This window comes from Euphorbia lathyris, chromosome 1 (genome assembly GCF_963576675.1).
Source record: "Euphorbia lathyris chromosome 1, ddEupLath1.1, whole genome shotgun sequence".
NCBI lineage: Eukaryota > Viridiplantae > Streptophyta > Magnoliopsida > Malpighiales > Euphorbiaceae > Euphorbia > Euphorbia lathyris.
In genome coordinates this window covers 130,297,197-130,315,836 of record NC_088910.1, presented here as the reverse complement: position 1 = coordinate 130,315,836, position 18,640 = coordinate 130,297,197, and the positions used below count along the sequence as shown (strand labels likewise).

The 18,640-nt window shown below is 35.7% G+C and overlaps 2 protein-coding genes across 2 annotated transcripts; one reads left to right on the top strand and one right to left on the bottom strand.

Moving 5' to 3' along the window:
- The first annotated feature begins 2,140 nt into the window (after positions 1-2,140).
- Positions 2,141-8,521, top strand: LOC136211001 (bidirectional sugar transporter SWEET4-like). Its single transcript, XM_066002490.1, has 5 exons — positions 2,141-2,207; positions 2,328-2,364; positions 4,288-4,666; positions 6,571-6,690; positions 7,736-8,521. The coding sequence occupies exons 1-5, from the start codon at positions 2,165-2,167 to the stop codon at positions 7,904-7,906; spliced, it is 750 nt and encodes a 249-aa protein (XP_065858562.1). The 5' UTR covers positions 2,141-2,164; the 3' UTR covers positions 7,907-8,521.
- A 270-nt stretch (positions 8,522-8,791) lies between these two features.
- Positions 8,792-15,268, bottom strand: LOC136211000 (protein NLP6). The gene is made up of 5 exons (XM_066002488.1): positions 14,719-15,268; positions 13,120-13,691; positions 12,420-12,467; positions 11,336-12,275; positions 8,792-10,507 (listed from the first exon to the last, which is right to left on the bottom strand). Exons 1-5 carry the CDS (start codon positions 15,044-15,046, stop codon positions 9,369-9,371), a joined length of 3,027 nt encoding a protein of 1,008 aa, XP_065858560.1. The 5' UTR covers positions 15,047-15,268; the 3' UTR covers positions 8,792-9,368.
- Positions 15,269-18,640: the final 3,372 nt, after the last annotated feature.

Below are 18,640 nucleotides of genomic sequence, written 5' to 3'. Positions count from 1 at the left end.
AATGTGTTAGAGTATTTTTATCATGGAGATTTAATTCTACTTAAATAATTTTGTCAAATCAAAATCATGTGGAAAGGTGTTTCAATAGTTCTTGCCCCTATTGTTTCTGGATTCCCTTGAGCTATTAACTAGACCCAACATATCCTTAACTGAAAGATTCGGGTGGTGTCCATCCAATTTGACAAAATCTCTGGCTCGATGCATTAAATCAAGGAATTTCTTTGGCCTCCTGGTAATGAGCTCTTTGGATAGGTATTTGCTTCGAAAATTGGAACCCATTGCCTCAACCACACCATCTACTACCAGATCTGAATGGATGTTCTCTAAAGTCAGTCCACCAATTCCTTAAGAGTTTCACTAGGCTCATATACTAATTAGTTTAAATCTTGCATAGTTTTACTTTCAAGAATGGATGTGATCAAATGCTCTGCAAATTGATTTGCCATTTGGTTGAATGTTTGAATGGAACCTAGAAGAAGTCCATCATACCAATGAGCTGCAAAATCTTTTAATGTAGTAGGAAAAAGTCTACACATGACGACATTTATCATCATAGTTGTTTGTAAGGCCCAGCGAAACTTTTTACATGAGCAGTATGATCAGTCATACCATTATAATCTTTCAGTGTGAGATACTTATATCCCTAGGCATTAGCTTCTCTATAATTTCTAGGCATAGAGGAGTGTCTACATCTATAATCTCCAGTATTCGTGAATCCATCCCAACATCAACCATTGCATTATGAAGTTCCTTTTCAGTGAGGTTATACACATCATTTTAAAGAGAAGTTGACTCATCTTCCTTGAATTTTGGATCAGATCTAGGGTTCCGTCTGATTGGTAGATCTCGACCTCAAAGGTTTTTGACGATTTGTTTCATATCTCCGATGTAAAGATTCGGTAGAATCATGATGAAGACCTTTGTGTCTCTTAGGAGATCTAAACTCATCAAGATGATGAGGTTGTCTTAGAGGTGTTTGCGAGTGATGATGTCTTCAGTGTATATGACTCGAGGTCCTCTCCTTAGGTCACCTTGTGTTAATTCCATGTTGAGATTCTTCTGACCAACCGCTCTTACAAGGGCAAGTACAGATGATGTGATGTTCGGTAGAACAAGCAATATAATCATGCCTTTCAACGTGCTTGTTTTCCTCTCTTCCTTCTTTAAGCTCTTCTCGCACAACCTTTATCTGCATGGCATGCTTAGCTCAGAGAATATTCATGGATTCCTAGACATAGCCTATATTATATATAAGCTTCTTCGCAATTTCAACCATGAATCAATGTAGCTCATGATCAAGAGATCCTAAACACGCCTCAATTTTTTATCTAACGTCAGAGTGATGTGTAAGGCATCCAATAGATTATCACGTGCATCAACGAGACCTCTATTTCTTGCAGGAGTAGTTGAAGAAGTAGGAATATCGGAAGTTGGTTGAATGATGGGTTAGATGACAAAACTATTTATTTAAGGCATAATACACCTTTGTTCCTTTTATGCTCATCACACAACTTGATATCTTCAACCTCCAATACAAGGTTGATAGACTGCTTTTTGATACCTGAGATGAGATCAGCAAACTATCAGATGGGCTGAAATCCAGCGTCCATGCTCTGATGGTTAAGTTAGTGGAGATAGTAAGATTTAGTATGTTAAGCATAAAGTAGAGTGACCAAAAAGTTGTTGTATACCTTATAATATTTTAGATGACTGTTTATAGAGATTGAGAGGGGTAACCTATATTTGAGTAGGTTTCCAGGTTTAGCCTCGAAATTTCAGGCTCCATATGACAGTCTTGATACGAGGTGAAATTGTAAGTATTCCACATTGGCTATATATACAAGTAAGGTATCGTTTATAAGTGTGATATTATCCTCCTCTGAAAGTACCTTTTCGGGTAAAGTTAGATCCAAATTTTAGTCGTACCCTTATTTCTAACTCGTGTCAAAATTGATATTATAAGCATATTCAATTATATTGTACGTAAACTTGACTAATTTTAAATCGATCAATAAATTAATTTATTTTGTAATAATTCAACACCTAAGTAGAGTACTAGTCCTTCTAATTCTACTATAAATAGAGCTTTGCATCTCTTAATTATTTCTTAAAGATAATAAGCATATTTGCTTCTCCTTTTCTCATCTCCTTTGTCTCCATAACCATGGTTTCTTCGGACACTATAAGAAATGTGGTTGGAATTCTAGGTATTATTTTCTTTCTTTCTTTTTTTATATAATTTTTCCGAGAATCGGGTTGGAAGTTCGTCAGACACTTTTTAAATGGATATAGTACATAATATACTTTTGTCTTTGATTATTTTGCAGGAAACATCATCTCATTCTTCTTATTCTTATCACCGTTGTAAGTTTTTTTCTAACAAACTATTGTAAGTTCTTATTTATTACTAATTCAGCAACCGTGTTTAAATTAAAATAGAGAAATATGGTATTTTTCGTTGTAAAACAATTTTTTTAATTTACATTGTTACTGTTAGTAAAAGATAAAGGATTCGATTAGTGTTATTAACCTTGTGGTGTATTGAATTTGCTAGCATGTTAATAATTTATTGACAAGAAATGGAGAGCAATTCACCCAGGCAATTAACTGATATCACCCATACACATTTCTTTAAGAGGAAATTACATCAAATTTTAATTTTATTTACATTTATGAAAATCATTTTTATGTATTTTATTATTATACGTTTTTAAATCATAAAATATCACAATATCACAACTTTAATTTTATTTTTTTCAATTTTTCAGTTAGTCACTGATAGGAAAAACAACGATTCTAAAAAAAACCCACCAAATTTGATATTTTAATAAATTTATTTAAGAGAATGAGATACTTGTAAATAATTTATCAATCCTGATTATTGTGTAATTTACCATTTTCTTAACACTAGTCTAATTTTTTTATCTTATTAATGGTTTAAAGTATATAATCTTTTTAAAAAAAAATAAAATATTTTATCTTGTAAATACACTAAATATTGTCCAATAAATAGAAATTTGATTTCAATTTTATCATTTTCCAAGTCGGTATTTACTTAAAAAAAATGCTAAAATTGAATTAAATTTTGTACGAGGGCAAAATTAATTAAAGGTTTGTAGTATTGGACCAAAATTGGGCTATTCCCTACTCTTAGGGAAAAGTTACTTTTCCAATAATTATGACCCTTTATTTTTTTTTCTTAAAATCACTATTGCCCCTGATTTATTTTAAATGTGGGTTTTTACCCCTAATCTATTATTATTATTATTTGATAATATTTACTTTATCTATTGATAACATTTATTTCATGAAATCTCAATCATATAGATGGTAAAAACAAATTAGTTAAAAGAATTAACTCTTTGTTAAATTTTTATAAATTGAGTTTCTGTTAGGTAGATTAAAGTTTTAGTAGAACTGCTAATTTATTTTCAAATTTGTTGAGATTTCACTAATTTTTAAAGGTTATGAGGTAAATATTACCAAATAATAAATCAGCCGGCAAATATCAAAATATTAGATAAACCCGAAGGTAAAAACCAACATTCTGAAGGCAAATAGTGCTTTAAGTCTAATTCTTTTTCTATAAATTCTAGTGGTTGAATATCATGAGCGTAGAAGCGTATTGAACTTCGCTCAAAAAATTAATTGGCTTATGAACTTTAAAAATATCTCATTAACTCTCTAAACTTACTTAAAGTGGCTTATTGAACCCTCTAAAATTACTTAAAATGAACTATTGACTTCTGAAATTACTTAAAGTAACCAAATGATTCCCCGAAATTACTTAAAATGACTTATTGACCCCCTTGAACTTGGTTAAATAGATATGCGCTTCAACTTTCCCAAATGTCCTCCTACGCTACCAAGTGACAATAAGGAAGTTAACCATGTCATATTAAACAAGCCCAGAGGTAGTATTGTCAAATTCTAACACGAAAACACAATTAAGACGAAAATCAATTTTTTAACATTTATATCATATATAACCATATATATATGAGATAACACGATTCTCACACGAAACCCAAAATTGTCACCTTTATTCATAGGGCTAACGAGATATCCTTAAAGTTCAGGAGGTCAATCGGTTTTTCGAACCAAGTTCAGGATCGATAATGCATTTAGCCCATTCTAATTTGGTATTTTTATACCAAAGCCAAAATTGTCACCTCTATTTATAGGGTTAATGAGATATCTTTGAAGTGCAATCGATTTTTCAAACCAAGTTCAGGATCGATAATGCATTTAGCATATTCTAATTTGGTATTTTTTATGAATTTGTAGGCCAACTTTTATTGACATATGGAAGAAGAAGAGTGTGAAGCAATACTCATCAACACCATACATAGCCACACTACAAAATAGTTTGGTTTTAATCCTCTATGGAATGCCTATGGTGCACCCTAAGAACATGTTGATTGTGACCATCAATGGAATAGGGGCAACCATTGAGCTATCCTACATTATTGTTTTCATAGTGTTTTCAAACAAGAAATCAAGGATGAAAGTGATTTTGATACTTGTTTTGCAACTCATTTTCATTACAATCCTAACTCTTCTTGTCTTGACTCTAGCTCATACCACTACCAAGAGGTCCCTTGTTGTTGGATGTTTCTCCATTTGCTTTAACATCATGATGTATGCTTCTCCATTGTCTATCATGGTTAGTCTCCTAATTATATATGGTCTTGATACATCTATTGCCATGTAGTAAAATTCTACTATTGACTGAGATCAGTAATGGTCCTTCAACTGAAATGATGCCATGTCATTCCAATTGATGATGCGACATCATTTGAATGGAAAAAAAAATTGATCTAAAACTTCAACTGCTCTTCTGAACTTTCAAAAGTTTTAAATGACATTCTAATCTTGTCTAATTATATTCAATAACCTCCTATTTATTAATACAATTGGTTGGATATGGAAAATGGAAGACACACTCTGCCACCTGTCAAAAAGAAAATGTCAACTAAACAAATTAGGAACTTTTAGTAGTTCAAGTTTTGGGGTTATTTATTGCAATTGGATAAAAAAAAATATGAGGTTATTGAATGCAATTGGATAAAATAGTGGTCATTTGGTACTTTTGAAAGTTCAGAAGGGCAGTTGAAATTTTTGGCCAAATATAAGGGTCAACGAATGTTAAGCCTAATTTTTATTTTTACTTTATTGTTTTACTCCAAACAATAAAGATGAGATTGTTCGGTTAGATTGTGAAACAACGCCTGGTAGCTATTTTCTGAAAAGATAATCAATCAACATCTATCAGATAACAACAATAGTTGAACCAAGAAGAACTGTCTCTCTGAACATTCAAAAGTTTCAAATGATTTCATATTCGTGTTCAATTGCATTCAACAACTCTCTATTTCTCAACAGAATTTGTTGGAGGCGGAAAATAAAAGACACACTCTGCCACGTTGTCAAAAAGAAAATGTCAAATAGACAAATTATGAACTTTTGAAAGTTCACGGGAGCAGTTCAATTTTTTGAGTTATTGAATGGAATTGTACAAAAAAAAGGGAAAATTGAATGCAATTGAACAAGTGAAATTATTGAATGTAATTGGATAAGAATATGGGGTCGAAGGAAACAGTTGAAAATTTTGGCTAAGTATAAGGGTCAACAAATGTTTTAAACCTTTTCTTTTTAATTTTATTGTTTTACTCCATACAATAAACGTACAACTTTTTTGGTTAGATGTGAAACAACTTTCTGAAAAGAAAATCAATCAACACCTATCAGATAATAACAACAGTTGAACCGAACAGAATTGGGGTCTATTTGGTTCAGCTATTGTTGTTTACTTTTTTTTTTTTTTTAATTATTTGAAGTTTGTTGTTATCAAAAATAGTACCATTGCTTTGTTTGTTTACCGAAAAATATTGTGCAGGAAAATACTTTTCTAATTTTCCAGTGTTTATTTATTTAGAAAAATAAGTCAATGAATTTTTTTAGATTAGTCAATAACAAATTTAAGAAAAAAAAAGAGGAGAAAAGTGTTTTAACCTTTTGAAAAGCTTAGAAAAATTTTGTAACATTTTTATAAGCTTTTGAACCCTACTACATTCTTTCCTACCATTTTGAAAATAGTAATGACCCACAACTTTTTCTCGTTTCCTGATATTATAGTCAAACACCGGAAAAAATTTATTTTTTTCTCCTACCTAATATTTTTAAACAAACAAACACGACCTAAAAGTTATTCTTTTGGTTCATATAGTTCATGGGTAAATTACATCCATAGCTACTGCAATTTTACTCTAACCAAAGGAGTGTAGCTCAGTTGGTAGATATTTGGAATAAGAGGCAAACGGTTATGGGTTTCGAACTTATTTTCTTAAAAAAAATTACAAAAAAAAAGAACCGAACAGGTACTTAATATCTATTTAAATTTCTTTAATAAGGTCATTAACTTCTTTTTGAGTCTAATTAGATGGTGTACTTGTAACTTTTTAAAATTTTAGCCCCTGATTAATTTCGTATTTTCATTTTAAAGGCTTAATCGGCTCCATGATTTTAATTTCGGGATTAAATTGACATTTTATCATTTTATTTGTGCAGAAACTAGTAATTACAACAAAAAGTGTGGAGTATATGCCATTTTTCCTCTCTTTTGCTACATTTTGCAATGCTGCTGCCTGGGGTGCATATGCCTTTATCCATTTTGATGTTTTCCTTGTTGTACGTATGAATCTCTTTTATTTTATTTTATCTTTTACATTTTTTAAGCTTAGGTCCGTTTATTTTCCGAAAAATATTATGCAGAAAAATATATTCTTGATTTTTCGGTTTTTTTTTTCTTAGAAAAATAAATCAATGAAAAATTTTAGGTTAGTCAACAAAATATATATAAAGAAAGTAAAGAAAATGTTTTACAACTTTTAATCCAGTGTCTTATTTTCCGATAAAAACAATTCTCTTATCCAATATTTTCCAAAACACAGTAAATTTTTCGACAAATAAACATTTGTTTGTGTTTTGAAAAATATTGGGTAAGAGAAACTTTTGTGTTTGAAAATAAATACTTTTCGGTGTTTGACTACAACACCGAAAACGAAAAATAATGATGGGTGACTACTGTTTTCAAAATGGTAAGAATGAATAGAGTAAAGTTTCAAAAATTTTAAAAAAATGTTTTACTTTTTTTTCTTCAAAAGGGTAAAACATTTTCGTCACTTTCTTTATAAATTTTTTTATTGACTAGACTTATTTTTTTTAAGCAAACAAATAGTTACATGTTAAACTAACTATTTACCACTATTTAATATTTGTAAAAATTTCTTAAAATGTCAAGTACTTTAAAAATAAAAGTGTTTTTAGCATCAAATAAAATCTGTGAAACTGTTTAATTTCTTTTTGTTTTTAAAAATCAAAAAAATAACTATCTATATGATAAAAGTAGAATAAAATTTCAAATCTGATTTTACATATAATTTCCTTAAATTATAATTAATTATAATTAAACCACACTACTAAAATAAATCCTCAATATATTGTTATTTACTTTCTATGTAAATTCCCCTAGATTATCTCATATTATCATAATTTTTTTTATTTTTATTATTTATAATTTGTTTCATCCTATTTTAATTAAAAAAAAAGCCTAATACATACCTGAACTCTAAAAAAATATCATGATAATCCTTTAACTTGCATAAAATATCCAGTTAGCCCTCTAAATTAGCATATTAAATTATAAATTAATATGGGGTTGTTTTGCATATAGATCCCAAATGGAGTAGGTGCGGTATTAGCAATGTTCCAACTACTATTATATGCTGTGTTCTACAAATCAACAAAATTGCAAATTGAAGAAAGGAAAGCTATGGAAGAATTAGGTTTATCAGAAGTTGGAGATTCCAAGAAACCTGGAAATGGTGTTGTTGAACCAATCTAACAATCCAACATTCAAAAACGTATTTGCTATCATTATGTAATAGAATAGAATCACCATCTTTTTTCTTACAAATTGTATTTTCAATGCAACGTAACAAATAGCGGCGGACGGAGAGAGTACACGGGTTCCATTGCACTCTCGGGCCTAAGTTTATCCTAAAAAATGTGGTTTTCGGAAGCGCTCTGCCTAAGATATAGTGGTATTGCAATTACACCTCTAGACGGTTAGACCCCCTTTCCTGTCTTCTTCACTAGTAACGGAGATTACGGGTCCTAGTTCTCACTATTATAATATATAAGTCCGTATAAAATTCTTTAGTTATCAAGATACAATTTGACTTTTATTAGTGATAGATCCAAGATTCACTGAGAAGCAGTGCTTATTGTGATTTATGGGTGCTAAATTGATATGTTTTTAGTATTTTCACATATTTTTTTATACAGTTTCCGTATAATTTTCGGGTTTTCCAGTGACCAATAGGTACTGAAGCTCCCCCTAAAACCCTCTGGATCTATCCCTGGCCTTTATTACTTATTACATCACTTTAAGTTATTGTTGTCGGAGTTCTCACTGAAGGAAGTGATTCTAGACTGTCATTTTATGTAAAGGGTTCGTTGCACCTCGATCGTTAGAGTTCTCCGAAAGGAGTAATTTTAAACGGTCATTTGCTCGAGCTATTTGTACTTCGAAAAATCAGGAGAATAGGTAATTGAAGACCCGGACAAAGTTCTAATCTTTTCTCAACGATGCCGTTTTGTTCTAAACAAGACAAATATACATGCATCATCATCCTATTTCATCGATGTTTCTCAATTCTAATCTAACACTGTACTTCTACTGTTTAAAGTAAAACAAAAGAAAAATTACGAGAAGGAAAACCAAACGGATCAAAATAAATTGCTCGAGATTTGAATGTAACGTTTACAGGAAACTGCATATACATTGACAGTCCCCTATGACAAATATAGAGAAATGGAGATTTCTACAATTTTCAATGGAAAATTTCTTACAATTCAAGTAAAATTTTGGAACCAAAACCTACATTCTCATTTCTCTTAATCCTATGCCTCTAACAAAGCTGGTGCTACAAACCTGCCATATGTACACGCAACAACCTATAACGCTCCTAATATTACGGCCTCTAAACTTCGATTTCGTGACACAAAAGTCCTTAAATTTTACATTATTGTACCATTAAAGCCAAATAAAAGAAAATCTGTTTAAAAAATTGAACGAAATGATGACCTGGAAAAGTTTGATTACATCGTTGACTCTCTTTTTTATCCATGTCCAGGTCATCGTTTCATTAATTTTTCAATGGATTTTCTTTGATTTGAACTTTATTGTTACAACAATGTAAAATTCAATGACTTTCATGTCACGAAGTAAAGTTTCGAGGCCATATAATGTTACTAGTGCTATAGTTCAGATGCCATGAATATCTTTTACCCCGACAACCTAATCATAACCCGCCAGTGCTCTCGCACGAGCTACCGAGAATCGTGTTCACATCATGAACCGATAATCTGATTATGGTGCTGCCTGATGATGATCTTGAAATATCAATACATTCCTGCAAGTCTGCATCACAAGCTATCAAAACCCATTCTTGATCATCATCAAGGTATTTTATGTCAAATGTACCTCCTTCTAACTTCAGTCTCTTGGCTACTTCCTCTTTCAGTTCTAAGATTCCGCAGCTCAGAGAGATTCGGAATCTTATTATGTCTTCTTTGTATGTGGCCTTGATCGTTACGCTCTTTGTTTCTGGCCTGGCTGTTGGAGAAGGCAATGCGTATTCGAAAGCAGCCATGGCTAGTTGAGAAGGGAGATTCGGAAATGGAGTGTTTGTCCCACTCAAGTCTGGTATTCGATCTTCAATGGTAGCATCTGCTACGGAAGGACAAAGATTTCGCAGATCTTTTGAACTTCCAGCATCCTCTATTAGCATTTCACCGAAAGGTAGTTCTTGAGCTTCTGTTGCAACAAGAGCACCACCTGGCATCGAGTATGCAGCGAGTTCCCCTCCCGTTTGAAGTATCAGCTGAGGTGAGCTGACCGTTTTATGACATCCTTCGTGATCGTGAACAGGAGATGTTGATGCATCCTTTGCTGGACTTCCTTGACATGAACCATGAGAGGTTGGAGTTCCAGCACTCTCTTCCCACAAGCCGCCACTCCTGGCTTTTTTCAATCTGTTTGAGCTTTGACCTACGGCTGTCGAAAACCCGTTCTGCTGAACAAGGTCTTCTTGAGACAATATTCTACATCCTAGAAATTGATGATCATCTACCCCAAATTGTCCATCAGACCCGGTTGTTTTGCATACCGGTGATCCGTGTTGAGGTTCGGGGGATTTCGACTTCGGTGAGCTCTGGTTGCGTCTGTCTAGATTGGACGGCCAAGAAATTGAACCAGCAGCAGCAGCAGGAAGAGGACTTGAAGTGAGAGGACTTAAACCAAATGCTCCTTCTGCACCTTGGACGGATTCAATCACTCGTTTTAACTTGGTGAGGGATCGGTTAACCTTGTTGATTTTGCGCGATGGCCACCTTGAGATCCCATGTTGCCTGCAGATTCGCTTCATTGTAGTAGGGCAAACTGTGGAGACAAAGCAAAAATTTCTCTAAGCACAAGTATCTATTCCATAGGGTAAAATACATCCATGGCCTATGAACTATAATGCTATTAACATTTATGGCTCCTAAACTTCATTTTGTGACATAAAAGTCCTTGAACTTTATGTTATAGTAATATCAATGTCTAAATCAAACAAAATCCGTTTGAAAAATTAACGACATGAGAACCTGAAAATAAGTATTTTACCATAATTTATGGTCACATGGATAAAAAAAAGTTAATGATGTAGTGAAACTTTTCCAAATCATTTCTTTAATTTTTTAAACAGATTTTCTTTGATTTGGACTTTAGTGAATGAAACACACGCATGGCCTCTAAACTTGGACATATAGTAACACAGAAGTCCAAAATGACTGTTGACCATGTAAAATGCAGGTAAATCACACTCCGTAAGGGACCAGTAACCTCAAAGTTAAGCGGTCATTATGTTTGTAAAGGAGTGTAATTCAACAGTTCACGTGGTCAACCGTTATTACATTGGTTAACTATTATTTGGATATTTGGACTTTTATGCTAGTATATGTCAAAGTTCACGGATTTTTATGTCCGGTTTTGAAGTTTAGGGGCCATGGGTGTAATTTACCCCAAACTTAATGTAGTATCATGTAAAGTTCAAGGACTTTTATGTCACAAAATGAAGTTCGGGACCATAATGTTAGTAGTGCTATAGTTTAGGGGTCATTGCTGTATTTTACCCATCTTTCATATGAAAAAGTAAAGTAAAAAAAGTAACATCTTTGAAATGGAACAACAAGTTGGAAGCAAGAACAGGCAAGTTTAGAAGCATACCACCAAGGCTCTTTGCAGCATCTTTAAGACTCCCTGCAAAATACTGTTGGAGAACCTCTAGACTAATAGACTTCTCAGTTTTTCCCCGCTTCCGTTCCGATGGCTTTTTGGTTGCTTTATTCTCCGGAATAGGAAGAGGAATGTTGTTTCCCCCGGGGTTAATAGCATTACCACCATTATCAAGAACATCCAAGTCTCCCATCAAATGATGATTTAATCGATCTAGCTCAGTGATCTGACCTTCCTTCGGTACTATGTTGTTATTTGGTGAAGTTTTCGGAGATTGTGGTATTCGAACGCATTCGAGTCTCAAATCAAGCTTCCCGCTGGTAGAAGTTTCAATGATCTCGACGAATCCCTCCTCCTCTTCAAGGTCCATACCAGAAGCAACCTGAATACTCTGTAAATGCTGCTTCATCGTTGCCAATATCGAGCCCAACAAAACCTTCTGCTCAAGACTATCCGAGATAGTGGGGGGCAAAAAGAACTCGAGAATATAATCATCATCTCCAGTATGACTGCTGCGCAAGCAGATAGCAAAACTGCCAGTCAATCCAAACATGCGTGCATAGTGTACTAAAGGGTAATCCGTCTTGCAGAATTGAGTAACGTCTCGACAGAAGCAGGCATTGCGGGACAAAAATGCCCTACCAGCTACACCTTGACCCTTTTGTAAGTGATGCTCAAGACAGGCATCATGAAAACCCCACAAGTGTGGCTCTACAACATAGAATGCTAGATCGGTCGTGGACATGCAGACTTGACCGTCGCAGCTGCCATCGAAGCTACTACAATTCTTCTTACCGCCACCGAAGGCAAGAACGCTACGATGCATACAAGGAACCCAAGTCTGAGCCAAAACCAATTTGTGAGTTTCACAAACGACAGTCAAAATCTCCAGAATTTCAGCTAGTGCATTTTGACGACCTTCATTGCAAATCTGGTTTAAAAGCAGTGCCAAGTATACATCTGTGAGAACAAGGAGGAAGAAATGAACGAAGAATATATACAAAGATATATCTTTCTGGTTTACAAATTATATTAAGATTGTCATTTATTACGTTATTAACTTATTAGAGCTCACCTGTGTACTTGTATGATCCAATATCTCAGAACTTTTCAGATTCACTGCCTGCAGTGGAACTGAAATTATGTGACTGAGGAATCTCAACAGTAAATAACGAAAATATTCACCAATACAATTGTTTCCAAAAGAAATCGTGAGCATAGAAGACTCATTAGCTCAATCAACTTCAAACACATAAAAGTAGGGGTGTCAAAATGGGTTGGCGGGTTGTAAATGTGAAGTGCCAACCTACTCTAGTGAGCTGTTAAGGCTCAACACTGACTCAGACCCATTTATTAAACGGGTTGATAGTATACGATAGAAACAAAATATAAACGGGTTGAACGATTAATAAAACGAATGGAATATGGGTCGACCTATTTGACACAATTAACCTGTTACTTACAGTGAATTATAAACCCATAAGAATATATATTATATATAAACATATTTAAGGTAAATGGGTTAAATAGGACGGGTTGAAATGACTTGCCAACTCGTCAAAATTATACGGGTCATAACGAGCTGACAAGTCAACCCACGATACAACCCATTTATTTTACAGTTTAAACATCCAACCTGTTAAGCCTTCTGATAATTCGTTTAATTCGCGGGTTGCGCGAATTGTGTTATGGTGCCATGACCCATTTTGACAGCCCTAACAAAAAGCATGGTTCATATAAGATTTATTACACATGCAAGAGAGAAGAAACCCAACCTCAAGTGCCTTGCAGACTTTATCAACCTCAGGCGCATAGTTAATCTTCTGTGAAGTCATTATGAGTTCAAGCACACCAACACAGTACTGCCTAGAAGGTTCAATAACTGGCAAGGCCAAAGTCCCCTGAACATTGTAATTCAATGCATGATCACGCCGAGAATACTCGTTGCTTGAATAATACCGCACATTAGGAGTCCATTCAGGCAACTTTTTCCGGAAAACCCGGCCGGGAAGCCCAAGCTCATTTTCACTCTCCCCATCCACAGAAAACATATACCTTAAGGACACCATTCGATACTGATGAAGTCCGTTGCTATCAGGATCAATTACAAAAGGTTGTCCTGTGGTTGTCAGCACATACCTACCCCCATTCTTCACAGGCGCCCAAATTTGAGCTAAAATATGTTGTTCGGTTGATTCTTTGAAACTTCTAAGTGCTTGAGTCATTCTCTCTCTGATTATACAATACCAATCCGGGTTGTCAATGGGCAACAAACCCAAAAATGGGGAAGGAAGTTTTCTTTTATCATCATTTTCAGTGCAGTTTTCAGCAATTGAATTTGGATTACCTGCATTAGGTAAAATCTCTGGTCAAAAAGAGCTAGATTCAGTGCCATATGGTGCTACTCAGTAAACTACAACAGCACAAAGAAATTGCAAGAAACTACATGCTATAATTAGAAGCAAGACCAGGCTGCTTATATTTACAAATCCTGTTTTTGACTTCCAAACTCCAAATTGCAGCAGCCTAGGGGTGGAAATTACAGAAAAAACCAACTGACACGACACTATTATCATTTTTCTTGCATTTATATCATATATAATCGTACGTAACATATACATAACATAGCATGATTTTGACACAATAGCCCGACCGAATTACTAGACGCAGCTTTAGTGAACCGTGTGCAGCTTTACTGAACCGTGTCCAGGAGAAACAAATAGAATGAAAATTGTCAAATGGGAAGAAGAAAAACTCAAGGCCATAAGAACCAAGCAACATATGAAAGCATTCTAGGGGAGGCAATTACAGAACAATCCAACTGCACACGATACAATTATCATTTTCCATCCATTTATATACATAACATAACACGATTTTGACACAATAACCCGAATTACTAGCAGCACAGCTTTACTGAACCGTGTACAGGAGAAACAAATAGAATGAAATTTGTCAAATGGGGAAAAGAAAAACTCAAGCCATAAGAACCAAGCAACAATTGAACAATCTATTTTTTATCTCATGTTTTCAATGAGTTATCTCATCTACCAAAAGAACCAATATATACTGTATATATGGACTTAGCAAGAGCTTCTGAATCAATAGAAATCCCAATAGTCAATTTTTCAAATCCTTCACCACATGTTTTCAACAAAGTCAAACCCAAACAAAGAAAAAAAGACCAAATTGAAGCTCAAATTACGCCAAACAAATGACTAATTGAAAAAAAAAATACAAAAAATTGAAGATAAAACCTTATCCAAAGACCATACATAGCTATTCCATTCCCAACTCAACAGAAAGCAAAGAAAGAGAAGAGCAGAAACAAAAACAAAAATGAAGAGCACAGGAAAGGAAAGGAAACAACTAACATGTAACAAAGAATGGATAATCAGTGAAACGGAGACCAGCAGCAGCAAGAGGAGGAGGAGTAGGATGAGAAGAAACAGCAGCGAGTCTATCATCATCAGCATCGGAAAAAGCCCAGAGAGGAGAACAAGGCTGGTCAGAGGAAGACAAAAGAAACGGAGACAAAGGATTAGAAGCAAAAGAGATCTGATCTAAAGGCCAGGAAGACTCAAGATCAAGATCCAAATCCATATAATTATGATTATCCCCTCTCTCAACTCCTCCCGGAGTCTGATTACAGCTATTATTGAAGTTATTATCCTTTGACTTCGCCTCGTCTGGTTCAGGCATTTTATCGAACACTTGGTGAAGAGATAGAAAATTTGGGGGTTTGAGTAAAATCGAATTCCCCCAAAGCTATTTTGGAGTTTCTGATATATGGATGATGAAGAAGATGTGGTGGTGGTGGTTGTTGTTTGTGCCGAAAGAGAAAGGTTAAGAATTGGAGGTTGTGGGGTGAATTTGCAGAGAGTGTGTGATTCCATTTTGCCATTGGAATCCTACATACAGTTGTACTAGTTGCGGCTTCCGACAACGATTATTTTATTATTTTTATTATGAGAATCTATCCTCTGTTACCGGTACCACTTTTAGTCCCCTGTTATTGTTACTTTTTTGAAAAATGGAATAAAATTCATATAAATGTGCTCTACTTTTTACCACTTTGAGATATCTTATGAAATTCCTGCAGAAGAAGGAAGAGACATGTTAATAGAGTGGTCCAAGTGTGCTTTTGGGTAAGTGTCGGGAAAAAGGACCGTCTAGACGTTTGAAATCTAAAATCTGTTTCGATTTATTCAAATTGAATTTTGAGTGATTTTTTGACGGAAGAAAAAAAGACGTTTTTTTTTTTTGCTTTATTATAAATCACTTATTGCATGGTTATTAATGAATTGTCTTTATTATTTTCGGATATTTTTACTTAATCGCGTTTTTACTTGTTTCCATAATATAATTTAAGATTTTAATGATATTGTTTCATAGTTTTTTATGAATTATATTAATTGTTACTTAGTTTGAGTTGTTTTAATAGAATTTTTTTTTGTTGTTGATATGTTTTTAAGAATATAGGGTAAATTACACCCATGGCCACTGAGCTTTACCCATTTTCACATTATGGCCACTGAACTTCATTTCTTCTCGGTATGGCCATTGAACTTTACACTTTTTAACACTGATGGCCTTAACACCTCAAAACGAACGTTGTCGGCTAAAAATAAAAAATCCAAAGCGTTAATGATATTCTAAAGAACTTCAGTTCTTGAAAATTTTCGTTTTGAGATCATTTCGGTGTTGTTTGGTTAGGAGAGAGAAAGTGAATTTTTAGAGAGAGAAAGCTCCAAAAATTATGATTTTCGAAAATAAAAAATGTGATTTCATGGTAAATGTCGTTCTGAACAACTTTAATTCTTGAATATTTCCATTTTGAGGTCGTTAGTTAAAATTGAATAGTCACCAGTATTAAAAAGTGTAAAGTTCAGTAGTCATATCGGGAAGAAATGAAGTTCAGTGGCCATAATGTGAAAATGGGTAAAGTTCAGTAGCCATGGGTGTAACTTACCCTAAGAATATATGTTATAAGTAATATAGGATGAAATAATTAGGCTCAGCTGAACCAGTGAAATGAGTCTACCTCAGGGGACCATTCTAAATCAAGCTAAAGGGTTGTAACACTTGTAACGATAAAAAGACTTCCGCTGAAAGCTTAATCAGCTTAACTATCTAGATATGTGGATGATAACATCGGGATATTATCCACGGGATCAAATAGGATATTTACCAAAATGGCCGCGTATTGGGGTGGTCTGAGAAGCAATGGCGTATCAAGCAAGACATCCGAGTGGCGTATCACATAGACTCCACCACACGAGATCCGTAGTCAAACCTACGTGAGACCTGCCATTATGCTTCGATTCGCCCGCCGAACGGTTGAGCCAATTCCTAATAAAGGCAATTAATGGACCGTTAATGAGCTAATGGCCACACTTAAAGGAGATCCGTTAATGGAGACTTTCTGGTTACTGAGAGTTACGATCACATGACTATAAGTAGCTTGCATCCCAAGCTATTGAGGTACACATTCTCACTCTCGACCCTACTCTTGTCAATACAGTTTATTCTTTATTCCAATACTGACTTTGGCATCGGAGCTTCCCCCCGTCGAACCCAACGGCGCCCCCCGCAGGGAAGGAATCCGATCAGAAGTTCATCGCCAGTTATCAATTGGTGCGGTGAAGGTGGAAGTTCTAAACTAAAAAGGACTTAGTTCACGAGTTAAACATGGCAAGTGGAGAGTCAAACCCCTCAACATGAGCTTCGGTACCACCCATACCACCATCAATTAATCCCACTACAAGCGCTGGTCGCGTTAATCCCACCACACACGCTGGTCGCGTCGATCCTGATGAGGCAATCATTCATGACGAAGGAAACATGTCGTCGGAAACCCTTTTGGATATTTACGCAAGTACCATAGGCAGAGAACATGGACCTATTATGGAAGGTCGATTAAGGGCTTTCCTGACAAACCGAGATGTAGGTGGAGCAACTACAGGAACTGCTTTCCCGCTTAATCGCCATCCGCCGCCAAGACCAACCCTATCGCAATGGCAGAACGCCAATGTTATGCCTAATGCTCGCCGCGACTCGTCATTTTTTTTCTCTCAACCCGTAGATTCGACAGTTATCAACTTGGGGCTCGACAACAACCCGCCATTAAATCGAGCGTTATTTCATGATATACCAGAAGGAAGTCAAAGAAATGACCAACCTCCCTTGGGGAACGCAACAAATCTAGGGATTACTATTGGCGGATCTCGAGCTCCGCCAGCGCAAGCGGGTCGGGGACAGAATAACACAGCAACGGATCCACCGGAAGGCAGACGTGATGGTCACAGACATAAAAAACGGATCACATAAGACGGTCTAAATCTTATTTTCACCGTAGACGCAAGACCGGGTCCCCCCGGCGTGGAAGGTCACCTCCACCCCCCGAATAAAGAGGAAACGAACGCCGAGCTGGATCACCTCGTCAGGTTGTATAAGATCCTCCACCAGATGGAGGTAATCGGGGACGATCTCCACCCAGAGGGCGTGACGGCGGTAGGTCACCATCAGACCCTTTGTCAGAATCTAGCTCCTCATCTTCGCAGCCAAGCAGGTCCCCTAGTAGAAGGCGCCCTAGAAGGGGTCAAGGTTCTATGGAGGATCAGATCAGGGAGGAGGTACGTAGACAAAACGAAGAGAACGCCAGGCGTAATCCTTTCGCCAATCGGGAATCGCCTTTCGTCGCGTGGATTGAGGCAGAAGAGACGGATAGGCATTTTAAAATTCCAAATATACCAGCCTATTCTGGCGAGGACAATCCTGAAGCCCATGCAAGGAAGTACCGCATGTTGCTCGGGCTTAACCGTGCAAGCGAAGCAGTACAATGTCGAATGTTCATCACCACACTAAAAGGTCCAGCCTACGACTGGTTCCAATCTCTCCGCCTAGGGTCGATAAACAGCTGGGATCAATTGAGTAGAGAATTCTGTTCAAAATTCGCAGGAAGCATCCCTCCAGTGGTTAAATCACGAAAACTCTTCGAGTTAAAGCAGAAAGAAAATGAACCTCTCCGGGAGTATGTCAACAAGTTCAATAAGTTATGTATCCACATTGTTGATGTAGATCTCTCCATGGCAGTGGAAGCACTCGTAAAAAACACAACATGCAAGAGCTTGCAGGAGGATCTGATCAGAAACAAACCGCAGGATATGGCGGAGCTGATAGACAGGTGCAAAGACTTCATGGAAGTCGATGACATTTGAAGAGAGTCGGCATCTCCACCCAAGAAGGGAAGGTGCGAATCTCGGAGACGGGATAAGGAAAAAGAAAGGCTCCCTG

Bases quoted from the DNA above. Each gene is read 5' to 3' on its own strand.
- LOC136211001 (XM_066002490.1), top strand. From the start codon at position 2,165: ATGGTTTCTTCGGACACTATAAGAAATGTGGTTGGAATTCTAG. The intron at 4,667-6,570 runs GTTAGTCTCCTA...TTATTTGTGCAG, and splicing joins CTTCTCCATTGTCTATCATG to AAACTAGTAATTACAACAAA. The intron at 6,691-7,735 runs GTACGTATGAAT...TTTTGCATATAG, and splicing joins ATTTTGATGTTTTCCTTGTT to ATCCCAAATGGAGTAGGTGC.
- LOC136211000 (XM_066002488.1), bottom strand. From the start codon at position 15,046: ATGCCTGAACCAGACGAGGCGAAGTCAAAGGATAATAACTTCAATAAT. The intron at 12,468-13,119 runs GTTGGGTTTCTT...GTTCCACTGCAG, and splicing joins AAGTCTGCAAGGCACTTGAG to GCAGTGAATCTGAAAAGTTC. The intron at 10,508-11,335 runs GTATGCTTCTAA...TTGTCTCCACAG, and splicing joins TGCTGCAAAGAGCCTTGGTG to TTTGCCCTACTACAATGAAG.